This window comes from Oreochromis aureus, linkage group 7, assembly GCF_013358895.1.
Source record: "Oreochromis aureus strain Israel breed Guangdong linkage group 7, ZZ_aureus, whole genome shotgun sequence".
Taxonomy (NCBI): Eukaryota; Metazoa; Chordata; class Actinopteri; order Cichliformes; family Cichlidae; genus Oreochromis; species Oreochromis aureus.
Window position 1 is genome coordinate 27,715,383 of NC_052948.1, and position 13,651 is coordinate 27,729,033.

At 44.9% G+C, this 13,651-nt stretch overlaps 1 protein-coding gene across 2 annotated transcripts; it reads right to left on the reverse strand.

Annotated features, from left to right (window-relative positions):
* Window positions 1-210: 210 nt before the first annotated feature.
* fktn (fukutin) lies at window positions 211-13,641 on the reverse strand. 2 transcript variants are annotated; one of them, XM_031741829.2, is made up of 10 exons: window positions 13,386-13,641; window positions 12,430-12,504; window positions 10,873-11,070; window positions 10,629-10,775; window positions 10,422-10,552; window positions 10,200-10,332; window positions 9,960-10,089; window positions 7,347-7,480; window positions 682-806; window positions 211-532 (listed from the first exon to the last, which is right to left on the reverse strand). In XM_031741829.2, the coding sequence occupies exons 1-10, from the start codon at window positions 13,485-13,487 to the stop codon at window positions 319-321; spliced, it is 1,389 nt and encodes a 462-aa protein (XP_031597689.1). In that variant the 5' UTR covers window positions 13,488-13,641; the 3' UTR covers window positions 211-318. The 2 variants fall into 2 exon arrangements, with proteins under 2 accessions (XP_031597689.1, XP_031597682.1); XM_031741822.2 differs by having other exon boundaries at window positions 10,873-11,073; window positions 13,386-13,640.
* Window positions 13,642-13,651: the final 10 nt, after the last annotated feature.

A 13,651-nucleotide genomic window follows, 5' to 3' on the forward strand; every position in this document is an offset into this window, starting at 1 on the left:
CAGACTACCAATCTGTCCCTAAACAATAAAATTTAGATTTCCTGCTGGTTGTATTGTTTTTAAAATGTTTACAAATGTTTGCAGCTGTGTACAATGTCAAATTTAAATCACTATGACATGATTAATGGGCCATATAAATAGGGATGTTACTGATTCCATCACATCCTGTTACAATGATGAGTCACAAGTTCTAAACAAAAGGAGACACCATTTAAACAAAAAAAACCAAACAACTTTTATTAGTTTGTTTCAATAACAGAATCGTGTGTGTGTGTGTGGTCCCGGTCAGCTGACTGACAGCTGATAATAAAATATCAGTCAGTACACCTGGATAAGCTCTGCCCACTCTGCCACAGGCCACACTCCATTCTCTTGCACATTGCTTGGTGATGACTTCCAGTCCCAGACCCTCAGTGGGATGTTCCAGGAGGTGCCATAGTTTGCTGTCACGTAGTCAAGCGTCTCACATGGAACACGCACTTTCAGCTCAAGAAGCTCCGCCCAGCACAGCGAGAAGCGTGGAAAGATGTACCTGAAGATAACAAAAAATAACAAACAAAAAAACTTCAACCTGCAGCAGGGTTGACAAAGTGACCTGACAGAAGGTAATGACATTACGTAGAAATAAACGGCATGACGATTACGCTGTCTGTACAAATATTTAAGGTGAAAGGATTTTACTTGAACTTCCTGCCACTCTTTGCCTGCGTCCCGCCATTCCACATGATATCGCCGTTGTCGTAGAAGAAAAAAACGTCCAGCTTCACATCTTCAATCAGAAATGACAGCTCCAGACTGTCCTCCACCTTTTACAATAAAACACCCACTTTCAGAATAAAAGACAGAAAACTAAACTTCACAATAAAATGATTTCAGAATAAAGGAGAGGAAACTAAGGGTGCATTCCAAAAGTCCATGTTTCTCTGGAAGTTTCCTCACTAAGAGACATGACTCCAAACACTAGCATCCTCTATGTAAGGACAGGAGAAAATGTGTCCTATAATTCATTGCAAACAACCATCCAACCATTTATGAAAACACTGACATAATCGAAGTGGGTGGGATCGACTTTGATGTTCCTTCTAACTGCATTTTCCATTTTATCCATAACCTGTGGATATATTTATAGTTTTTATCAGCAGCTGTTAAATTCACAACCGAACTCTGAACATCAAGCTGCTGGATTAAAACTTCTAAAACTACTTGATGTTGTTGCTGCATGAAGAAAGTAGAACACTGAGTTCAAGATTATGATTTATAATAAGTGATCAAAGAGTGTTTAAGGTTCTGTATGATCACTGTTGTATTACAGTCTTTAGGATTCATGTTTACTTCAGGTCAGCTGGGATCAGTTACGATGGAGGGAATTTTACAGAAATCCTTAACAGGCTGCAGGAAACAAAGTAAATATACAAAGGGTAAAATAAGTAATTTAAGTAAGTTCAAAGTAAATATATTTCTGAAGGTGCGATTGATAATAAATTCTCACCAGATGTGAGTGATAACCCATCCAATCCACATATGCAAAGGAATCAAACCATAGATGTCCATAAATGTGTAATAATGATAAATGACACAGAGAAAATAAATGAAGACACTTACTGAAATTGAATTAATACTTTATACAAAGCCTTTGTTGGTGATCACAGCTTCATATTCAGCTTCTCCTGTATGGAGAAACTAGTCGCAGCATTGCTCAGGTGTGATTTTGGTCCATTCTTCCACACAAACAGTCTTCAAACCGTGAAGGTTCTGTGGGTCCCGTCTATGAACTTTGACCTTGAGTTCTTTTCAGTTGGTTGAGGTCAGCTGATTGCCTGGGCCATTCCAGCAGCTTTATTTCCTATCTGTGACACCAGCTGAGAGTTTTCTTTCATCTCGTTTCATCTTCATCATCCTGGTAGATGGCAGCAGATTTTTATCAGGAATTTCTCTGTACATTTTTCCATTCATCCTTCCTTCAGTTATATGAAGTCCGTCAGTGCTGTATGCTGAAAAAGAGCCCCACACCATGATGTTCCCAACTCCAAACTTCTCTATTAGTGTTTTGGGGGTGATATATAGTTCCCTTTGACCTCCAAACGTATGATGATGTTAAAACATATTATGGCATCCAAAGAGTTTAATTTTGGACTCATCTGACCAGACATAAGATAGGGTTTATTAGTCCCACGATGGGAAATTCATTGTTACAGCAGAAAAGTAGACGGGCCAGGAATGAATAAAGAGATCCAGCATACCTAAGAACAACAGTACTATGGAAAAATAGAAGAAAATATACACTATACAAGGTAGAAGAAATATGATTTAGATCATTTAGATATAAATATCAAGTCAAATCAAGTCAAGTGGATTTACTGTCATTTCAATCATGTGCAGTGGTACAGTACACAGTGACACGAGACAGCGTTCCTCCAAGATTATGTAGCACCATGATCTTGGAGGAAAATCAACACAGGACTACATAAAGTGCAAGTGTGAAAAACAATGCGACACCAAACAGAACAGAATGATACAGACACAAGACAGTGCAACAGAAAAGTGCAACAATGACAATGGGTTGTGCAAAAAAGACTGAGCACTGTGCAAAAAAGCAAAAGCAACAACTTATGTATGTAACTGATGTATGAAGGTGTGTGAGGTGCAGTGTTGGGGAGTAACGGAATACATGAACCGGCGTTACGTATTTAGAATACAAAATATGAGTAACTGTATTCCGTTACAGTTACCATTTAAAAAGGTGGTATTCAGAATACAGTTACTTTGTTGAAATAAATGGATTACATGGTGGTCTTTTCCTGTTTCATATGTTAGGCCATCCCCTCTCTATTTTTGGTAATTCCACGCTGGTGGAAACCCAAACAAAACACGCATTAAGAGGCTCTAATGCCTGTGTCTCAATCTCGCGGCCCATGTCACTTCTACTTGCGGCCCGCATAATGATGTGAAGAATTATTTTTAAAAATTATTGTTCAAAAAATTATTTAATATGAAGGCAATAGGCAGAGTGTGACAGGCATAGCCCTAAAGAATGTAGCCTCATGGGCAGTGTAGCCCAGTTGTAAGTACGCTATTAAGACTCGACTGTACACTGTGTTCGTGTTTTCCTCCGAAACAATAAGTTCCGTTGGAGCAGCCTTTCAACGCCTCTCTCTGGTCCTCGCTAGCAAAGTTGACCCAGACAACAAAGTAAAGCTAGTTTTCGGCTACGAGCCCGACATGGAACCCGACGTATTAGCCAGAGGTCCCTTAACTACGGTTTGGAGTTGCGGACCTGTTTTATATACGCGCGGAATCGTTTTCTACACGAGATCACTGCAACAAGTGCAGCCTTACCTAATGTCTACACTATTGTTACTCATTATATTAAGATTTAAAAATCTAGTTGGTATTGGTATGGTGAGTAATCTTCAGTAATAGTAATAAATCACACAGCAATAGTACCCCTGAGCAAGGTACCGTCCCCACACACTGCTCCCCGGGCGCCGCACTGGTGGCTGCCCACTGCTTCACTGAGTGAATGGGTTAAATGCAGAGAAGAATTTCCCCACGGGGATCAATAAAGTATACATTATTTTCATTATTATTATTACATTCATGCAGTTGTAAAAAGCTTGATAATATACAGTGGCTTGCAAAAGTATTCAGCCCCCTTGAACTTTTCCACATTTTGTCACATTACAGCCACAAACATGAATCAATTTTATTGGAATTCCACGTGAAAGACCAATACAAAGTGGTGTACACGTGAGAAGTGGAACGAAAATCATACATGATTCCAAACATTTTTTACAAATAAATAACTGAAAAGTGGGGTGTGCGTAATTATTCAGCCCCCTGAGTCAATACTTTGGAGAACCACCTTTTGCTGCAATTACAGCTGCCAGTCTTTTAGGGTATGTCTCTACCAGCTTTCAGCGTCCCTGCTGAAGAGAAGCACCCCCAGAGCATGATGCTGCCACCACCATATTTGACAGTGGGGATGGTGTGTTCAGAGTGATGTGCAGTGTTAGTTTTCCGCCACACATAGCGTTTTGCATTTTGGCCAAAAAGTTCCATTTTGGTCTCATCTGACCAAAATGCACCTTCTTCCACATGTTTGCTGTGTCCCCCACATGGCTTGTGGCAAACTGCAAACGGGACTTCTTATGGTTTCCTGTTAACAATGGCTTTCTTTTTGCCACTCTTCCATAAAGGCCAACTTTGTCTAGTGCACGACTAATAGTTGTCCTATGGACAGATTCCCCCACCTGGGCCTCTTGGCTGCATTTCTGATCAGTGCTCTCCTTGTTCGGCCTGTGAGTTTAGGTGGACGGCCTTGTCTTGGTAGGTTTACAGTTGTGCCATACTCCTTCCATTTCTGAATGATCGCTTGAACAGTGCTCAGTGGGATGTTCAAGGCTTGGGAAATCTTTTTGTAGCCTAAGCCTGCTTTAAATTTCTCAATAACTTTATCCCTGACCTGTCTGGTGTCTAAATCCAATGGAGAATCTGTGGCAAGATCTGAAAACTGCTGTTCACAAACGCTGTCCATCTAATCTGACTGAGCTGGAGCTGTTTTGCAAAGAAGAATGGGCAAGGATTTCAGTCTCTAGATGTGCAAAGCTGGTAGAGACATACCCTAAAAGACTGGCAGCTGTAATTGCAGCAAAAGGTGGTTTTACAAAGTATTGACTCAGGGGGCTGAATAATTACGCACACCCCACTTTTCAGTTATTTATTTGTAAAAATGTTTGGAATCATGTATGATTTTCATTCCACTTCTCACGCACACCACTTTGTATTGGTCTTTCACGTGGAATTCCAATAAAATTGACTCATGTTTGTGGCTGTAATGTGACAAAATATGGAAAAGTTCAAGGGGGCCAAATACTTTTGCAAGCCACTGTATATTATGCAAGCCACTGTTATTAAGTAATCCAAAGTATTCAGAATATGTTACTCTTATTGAGTAACGTAATGGAATACGTTACAAAATACATTTTGGGGCATGTATTCTGTAATCTGTAGTGGAATACATTTTAAAAGTAACCTTCCCAACACTGGTGAGGTGTCTGCACATGCCATTGTGCAGATAATGTAGTGACGTGTGTGAGGGTGTGTGTGTGTGTGTGCCAGTCTAGTCACTGAGTGTTATGGAGGTAGTTATGGAGCTGGTGATGAGGGACCAGGAGAGGGTCTCCGCCAGGTGAACACCAAGGAATTTGGTGCTTTTGACAACCTCCAGAGAGGATTCATTGATGTTAAGTGGACAGTGAACTCTCTGTGCTCTCCTGAAGTTGACAATCATCTCTTTTGTTTTGTCCACGTTCAGAGACAGGTTGTTGACTCTACAACAGCCCGTTAGCTGCTGCACCTCCTCTCTGTATGCTGACTCATTGCTTTTGCTGATGAGACCCACCACAGTCGTGTCATCAGCGAACTTGATGATTTGGTTTGAACTGTGCATTGCTGCACAGAACATGAATGAACAGCAGTGGGATGAGCACACAGCCCTGAGGGGCTCCAGTATTCAATATGGTGGTGTTGGAGATGCAGTTACCGATCTGGACTGTCTGAGGCCTCTCCATCAGAAAGTCCAGGATCCAGTTGCAGAACGAAATGTTCAGGTCCAGCAGGCTCAGTTTTCCAGTCAGGTGTTGAGGAATGATTGTGTTGAATGCTGAAGTGAAATCTATGAACAGCATTCGTACATACATGTCCTTATTGTCCAGGTGAGTGAGAGCCAGGTGTAGGGTGGTGGCAATGGCATCATCTGTTGACCGGGTGGGGCGATAAGTGAACTGGAGTGGGTCCAGCAGTGAGCTCACTTGCAGCTGAAGATGAGCAAGGAGTAGCCTCTCCAGGATCTTTATCAGATGTGATGTCAGAGCCACTGGCCTATAGCTGTTGAAGTCCTTTGGCTGTGGCCTCTTGGGAACTGGCACCACACAAGATGTTTTCCACAGCTGTGGCATTCAGGCTCAGGCTAAAGATGTATTGATTTATCCTGCATTGGACTTGAGAAGCCTCAAGCTGATGCCATCTGGACCAAGCTTCAAGATGGAATCAGTAATGGAGTCTTCCATGATGAGCGTTTATATGCGCCACAGCGTTTTAGTGCATTACTTATCGTTTTCTTTGAAACAATCATACCTGCTGATTCAGGTCTTTCTGTAGCTCTCTACAACAGCTCTTCAAAATCTGATTTTTTTTTTCACTCCCCTGTCTGAAATCTTGCAGGGAGCACCTGATCGCGGACGGTTTATGGTGAAATTATGTTCTTTCCATTTCCGGATATTGAGCCCAACAGTACTCAATGGAACCTTTAGTATTTTAGAAATTCATCAGTATATTTTTGCAACAATAAGGTTATGATAGTCTTGGGAGAGCTCACTGGTTTTACCCATCATGAGATGTTTCTGTGTGACAACTTGATAATTGGGCACCTTTTATTAGCCATCAGTTGGGACTGACTGAGCTGATATTAATTTGCACTAAGTGGCAGGATTGACTTATAATCACTGATAGATTGGTGTGATTTCTTTCCATGTGTGGATTGGATGGGTTATTACTGACATCTGGTGAGAATTTCAGAAGACAAACATTATTTACCGTTATATTATGAGAAGTCCCAGTTGTGACAGTTGTATGTATAAGTGCATCACTTGGTAGTTTTAACAGCATAGTGCAACATTCAAGCATTACTCTAACACACTAACACTTTTATCTGTTACAGATTCAGCAGAGAGAAGTCGCTCGCTGTGTGAACACTGCTGAGAAAGAGCAGCAAGGTTCAGGTCATTTCTGCTGTTTCATGGAAACAGTTACCAAGGAGCAATAAGTGGGCTCGCCTCTGAACACTCAGCATGAAGACGTTAGTGAATCTGTTCCTCCTTCTTTAAAATTCCAGCCTTTCTAATGAAAAATGAATGATTTTCACATGTTTACATGACCTCCATAAAACAACAGAATACATTGTGGAGAAGTAATGCACGCCTTGTAGTCCATCTTTTGCACATTGTAGTTTCAATATAGCGGACATGCGTCATCACGATATTAAGAAATGAGTGTGAGGTCGTTCAAATCCTCAGCACACCACTCTTCTCTTTTTCTAAGTCCTCAGTAATTCTCCTACCCACTTTTCCTTGAGCTCGATGAAAAGAGGTTAGGAACAGGAGAGAGTAGGTACTTTTTGGAATACACCCTAAACTTCACAATAAGACAGGTTTTAAGAATAAAAGACATATTTTGCAGTAGATGTTTGAAGCTGGTGACTGAAGATGAAGCATGAAAATGTTTTTGGTGTTAGAAGTAGAAAAAAGAAGAAATTCAGACAGTAAAAGATAAAAATAAAGATTTTGGACCTTTCCAAACTTGTGTTTCAGTGTCAGGCCGGCGTCTGTGAATGCCGCGATGATGTCAGGCCTGTAGTCGGTGATGAAGATGCCAATGTCGACGTCACGGCTGTATGAGATGATGCTGCACTGCCTGAACCAGCCTGGAGAAGGTGACACACACACAGACAGGTGTGAGGACAGGATTACCTGCACACACTGAATCAATTAGTCTTTTTGACTAAGGTGCAACTTCCTTAGATGTGATTTACCTGGATGTTTAAACCACAGATAATAAGGCATGTGACCCTGATTACAGGTGATGTCAGCACAAACTATGGATGTCATACAGCTGTTTGACCTCTTTGTGACCTTACAGTAGCACACCTGAGTGACTCACTAGTTACATGCTCCTCCACAGGAGCTTTAACAGGAATGGGTAGACAACCTACAGTCAGAGGTTCTGACGTTGGAAGCAGGAAGTCATCAGCATACCTGACACACCTGTTGTAAACGTTATAAGCGACAGTGACCTCTGTGTTTCACTTCGTGTCTCCAAGGCAGTAACCTGCTCTATTTTAGTCCAGTCATGCGAGTCTCACTCTTCCTTAGTGCTCCGACAGGCGCTGCAGACACTTGTGTATGTTTCACAATAAAAACCGCCAAAAGAACTTGAGAGATTTCAGCGGTTTACCCAGGGTCACCATGGCGGGGTCGCTGCATGTCTAATCTGTGGTGGACACACTTCCTGATGCAGCCCTCGAGAGATTCTTGTTTCCCGGAATCAAACACAAATATGACCGATAACAGGAAATCAGGAAATCAACCAGTGTCAAAATAAAAGCCTGCTTAAAAAACCCCCCAAAAAAACAAAAACCAAAAAACAGCAGAGAGAGATTATGGCAAACCGTCAAGCGACTCAGGAGGGGAAGGCGGTGCTCTACCTGCACTGTGTATAGTGCGGGTGGAGCGCTGCTGACTTCGACTGAGAAAATTGTCGGGCAGTGGAAAGGAATACTTCGAGGACTTCCTTAATCCCACTAGCACGTATTCCATGGAGGAAGCAGAGTCTGGGGACGAAAGCGATGACCCGCCAATTTCCGGGGGCGAGGTCACAGAGGCAGTAAAACAACTCCTTGGTGGCAGAGCCCCTGGGGTGGATGAGGTCCACCCCGAGTTCCTGAAGGCTCTGGATGTTGTAGGGCTGTCTTGGTTGACACCCCTCTACAATGTTGCATGGAGATCAGGGGCGCTACCCCTGGATTGGCAGACTGGGGTGGTGATCCCCATCTTTAAGAAAGGGGACCGGAGGGTTTGTTCCAACTAAGGGGGGGGGGCACACTCCTCAGCCTCCCTGGGAAAGTCTAAGCCACGGTTCTGGAGAGGAGAGTCCGTCCGTTAGTTGAACCTCAGATACAGGAGGAGCAATGCGGTTTTTGTCCTGGTCGCGGAACACTGGATCAGCTCTTCATCCTCTCAAGGATACTTGGTGGTGCATGGGAGTTTGCCCAAACAGTCTACATGTGTTTTGTGGACTTGGAGAAGGCATTCGACCGTACCTCTCAAGGGGTCATGTGGAAGGTGCTCCGGGAGTATGGGGTGTCTGCCCTATTGCTACGGGCCATTCAGTCCTTATACAACCGTTGCAGGTGCCTGGTCCGCATAGCCAGGAATAAGTCGGACTCGTTCCTGGTGGGTGATGGGCTCCGCCAGGGCTGCCCTTTGTCACCGATTCTGTTCATAATTTTTATGGACAGGATTTCTAGGCATAGCAAAGGGGTGGAAGGCTTTCGCTTGGGTGGTCTCAGGATCTCATCTCTGCTTTTTGCAGATGATGTGGTTCTTTTGACTTCATCGGATGATGGCCTCCAGCTCGCCTTGGAACGGTTCGCAGCCGAGTGTGAAGCGGTGGGAATGAGAATCAGCACCTCCAAATCTGAGGCTATGGTCTTCAGCCGGAAAAGGGTGGAGTGCCCACTCCAGGGCAGGGACGAGTTCCTGCCCCAAGTGGAGGAGTTTAAGTATGTCGGGTCTTGTTCACGAGTGACGGGAGAAGGGAGCGGGAGATCGACAGATGAATTGGTGCTGCACCAGTCTGTTGTGGTGAAGAGAGAGCTGAGTGTAAAAGCGAAGCTCTGAATTTACGAGTTCGATCTACGTCCCTACCCTCACCTATGGCCACGAGCTGTGGGTAGAAAGAACAAGATTGCGGATACAAGCGGCGGAAAAGGGCTTCCTCCAAAGGGTGGCTGGCCTCTCCCTTAGGGATAGGGTGAGAAGTTCAGCCATTCAGGAGGGGCTCAGAGTAGAGCCACTTCTCCTCCACATCGAAAGGAACCAGTTGAGGTGGTTCAGGCATCTGACAAGGATGCCTCCTGGGTGAGGTGTTCTGGGCATGTCCCACTGGGAGAAGGCCCCGGGGCAGACCCAGGACACGCTGGGGAGATTATATCTCTCGGCTGGCCTGGGAACACCTTGGTGTTCCCCCAGACAAGCTGGAGGAGGTGGCTGGGGAGAGGGAGGGCTGGGCTTCTCTGCTTGGGCTGCTGTCCCCGCGACTCGGCCCCGGATAAGCGGAAGAAGATAGATGGATGGATGGAAGGTTTGCTGAACCTGCACAAGTGAGTCAGGAGGCAGAGTTACCCAGGCAGGTGCCGCTGCTGAGCCAGAACGGAACGTCGAGGCGAGCAAGCGTTTGAGCCGTCAAATGAAGCAACGCCTTTGCTTTCCTCCGGAAATCCACCGCCGCCGCAGACGAGTCATCAGGGTAGAGCTGCAGAGAAGTAGTCACATGAAAAAGGAAGTTTTAAAAAACGGTTTATAATATTTTTCATTTCCTCTTTCTCCTCTCTTTTTCTAATAAAAAGAAGCGTTCATTCAGACCTGCAGGAAATTGCGAGCATCACGGTAACGGCACTCTAGGAAGCGGGCGTGTTTCTGCTGGGCCAGAAAACGGGAAATGTTTCGCGGGACTCGAACGTCCAGGCCATCAAGTACGGTCAGGATGAGCTGCGGCCTGCAGGGGATGTCACATGACAGGAAGTTCATTAGTGTGTCCTTTTTTGTCTCATTTACACACATAACGTAGTCATGTGATGTCAGCACCTGTCGTAGGCTCCAGCGTAGCGCCCATAGTCGAGCACTTTGAAGGCAGCGAAGCTTCGGTCTGCGTCCCCTTTCAGGCGCAGCGCTCCATGCCACAGGTAATTCCCGCTGCGCTCATATAGGAAGACCACCTGCAAGGAGCACAGGTCACAACGTCAGCTGTTTTGTCACCTGAATCAGATCGTCAGCACATCTGGCCACATCCACCTGAATGACATGACTGTGGAGGCGGAACAAGAAGTGCAGGGGAATGTCCTCTCCCGATAGGGTGTCCAGGCTGGCGAGTCGAGGGTCCACTCCCCGCAGCTCCATCACCTCAAAGCCTTTCTGCTCAGCTGCCAATAGGAAGCCGGGCTGACGGAGAAACAAACAATTACGGTTTCAAAAAGCTTTATTTAAACTCAAGTTCTGCATTTTCTCACGCTTTGAAGACAACAAACACGTCACTCACATCATACTTCCATTGGTTGGCCTGCAGAGCGAATGACGTGACGGCTCGGCCTGTGCACAGAAAGCTGCAGTGGGGTTCGCGCACCAGCCGGTCACGCTGACGCAAAGCATCCTGGGAGAGCAGTGCCAGCACGGCGGTGTCGGTGAGGAACAGTGGCAGCTTGAAGTGCTGCACTAACGCTAGAAACTTCTTCACCACCTGCTGCAGGGAGGAACAAAGCAACTGTTACCAGTGTTGGGGAGTAACGGAATACATGTACCGCCGTTACGTATTCAGAATACAAAATATGAGTAACTGTATTCCGTTACAGTTACCGTTTAAAAAGGTGGTATTCAGAATACAGTTACTTTGTTGAAATAAATGGAATACACGGCGGTACTTCCCTGTTTCATATTGTCGCGGGTCAGGATTGTTTGGGTTTGTTTGACAGCTATGTTCTGTTGTTCCAGGCGGCAGCGTTACGGTTGCCATGGTTACAGGGTGACGCGCTCTCTCTCTCTGCGTGTTTCCTGGGTGAGAGCGCTTTTTGTTGTTGTTGTTGTTGTGCTAAGCTAAAGGCAGAATGCTGCAGGCATAGCTCTAAAGCATGTAGCCTGATGGGCAGTGTAGTCCGTGCTGCAGGGAGAATGGACTACCATACCCGTTATGTGTCTGTGAGCGAGGGAGGGAGAGAAAGGAAAAGTCCGAGCTGTCACGGAGCAAAAACGGGAGCTGGAAGCATGTAAATATAATAATAACCACAGCAGCCAAGAAGAGTGCCTGACGAGCCCAGCTGTAAGTAAGCTATTAAGACTCAACTGTACACTGTGTTCGTGTTTTCCTCCGGAAAAAATAAGTTCCGTTGGAGCAGCCTTTCAACGCCTCTCTGTCTCCCAAAGCAAAGTTGACCCAGACAACAAAGTAAAGCTAGTTTTACCAGCCCGACACGAACCCGACGTATTAGCCAGAGGTCCCTTTACTACGTTTCGGAGCCGCGGACCTTCAGTAACAGTAATAAATCACAGCAATAGGACATTCATGTAGTTGTAAACAGCATGATAATATATTAAGTATTCCAAAATATTCAGAATACGTTACTCTCATTGAGTAACGTAACGGAATACGTTACAGAATACATTTTGGGGCATGTATTCAGTATTCTGTAGTGGAATACATTTTAAAAGTAACCTTCCCAACACTGACTGTTACCATGGTAACCATGGTCAGGACAGGAAGGAGTTAAAACATTTAACAATTAAGTATAAAACAAGCTAATTTTAGGAGCCACAATACAAGTTTACACATTGTACAAATTTCATGACTCATGTCTACATCTTGTGTAAGAGAAGCGAGATGTATGAAGATTTGTTTTAAATGTATTTGACAAGTTCTTCACCTTTATTTAAGAGGGGAACGTCATGTGCAAGTGGAAAGACAGAGAGCTGCATCAGGCATAGCAGCATGCAGTTTTTCTACCTTGTGACGATGTAATTTTGATCATTTCAAAGTGAAAGTTTAAATCTGAATTGCTAACAATTGATGCTAAGCTAACAGCAGCTAGCATCAGATCTGACTTACCCATTGGACTTGGCTAGCGGTCAGGTGGCCTGGAGTCAGGTGACCTGCTGGGCGGAGGATGTGAGAGCCAGGGTGCTGCAGGAGAATAGAAGAAAACAGTGTCACCATGACGGTCGTGCTCCCGCATGACTCACCTTCAGAGGCTGACGCTGCCCATCTGGACCTTGGGGAGTGTCGTGGCTAAAAGATCAACCTTAAGACAGTGACATGTCCTGATGGATGGTTAAATACTCACATGTGTGACACGGTTACTGTAATTCGAGCACATAGACGATTCAGGATCTCTTCATGAGTAATGTTCATGTATAGGTAATATCAGTGTACAGGTGAGATGGAACACAAAGGCAGCATGATGATGATGAAGAGCATCTTCGTCAGAAGATGTTTCCTGATTGGCTGAATTTAACCTAAAATATTTTAACTTCATGTTCAGGTACACATACCTGATAGCATTTACAAGCCTGTTATAACTAAAGTTAACCTTACTGCAGTGAAGGAATCTCAGGTGTGCTTCTGTCTCTCTTTACCTGCCTCTGAACACAAACCTGTACGGCAGCTTCAGGAATGACCCATCTTACATTCATCATCTAAACTCTACCTAAGGAAGACTGTGCCCTGCTGTAGACTCCACCCCTCACTGAAAAGCTGTCCTTTCACCTGTGACCTGTGCAGGTGTGTTTATCTGTGTCTGCTCTGCACAGACACAGACACAAACACATTAAACTCATAATTATAATCTGAGACCTGGTGTGGTTCCTATAATCCTGACATCACAAATGCAACTGAATGCTCAGAAACAGCTAATGCACAGATTAGGATTTTATTCTGAAAGGGCAGAGGGCTGATTGGCCACTGTGAGCTTTTAATGGTTCATTAGTGACATCACAAACCGTCAGATTAGGTCACACCGGGAGCCTCTGACATCACACGAAAGCGTTTACACGGGTATGGCTCACCTTGCTGACGTACTTCCGGTAGTAGTGCAGCTGGAATAGCAGGAACACGGAGCTGCTAACGATGAGCAGCGCTAACACGGCCGTCCGGTTCACACGAAGCATCCGGAAACGGGGCCCGTCACCGCGCTTCTCATGACGTCAGAACCGAGCTCGAGGCACGAGGGAGCGGCACGAAAATACTCAGAGCACCGCGAAAATCACCAAGCTGTCTGCGGCCGCCGCCATATTTAAAAGGGCTCACTTCCTGCGCGGCCTTTCACAGTAAA

Bases quoted from the DNA above. Each gene is read 5' to 3' on its own strand.
- fktn (XM_031741822.2), bottom strand. From the start codon at position 13,487: ATGCTTCGTGTGAACCGGACGGCCGTGTTAGCGCTGCTCATCGTTAGC. The intron at 12,505-13,385 runs GTGAGCCATACC...ATTCTCCTGCAG, and splicing joins ACCGGAAGTACGTCAGCAAG to CACCCTGGCTCTCACATCCT. The intron at 7,481-9,959 runs GTAACTCTGCCT...CACCTTCTCCAG, and splicing joins CAGCAGCGGCACCTGCCTGG to GCTGGTTCAGGCAGTGCAGC.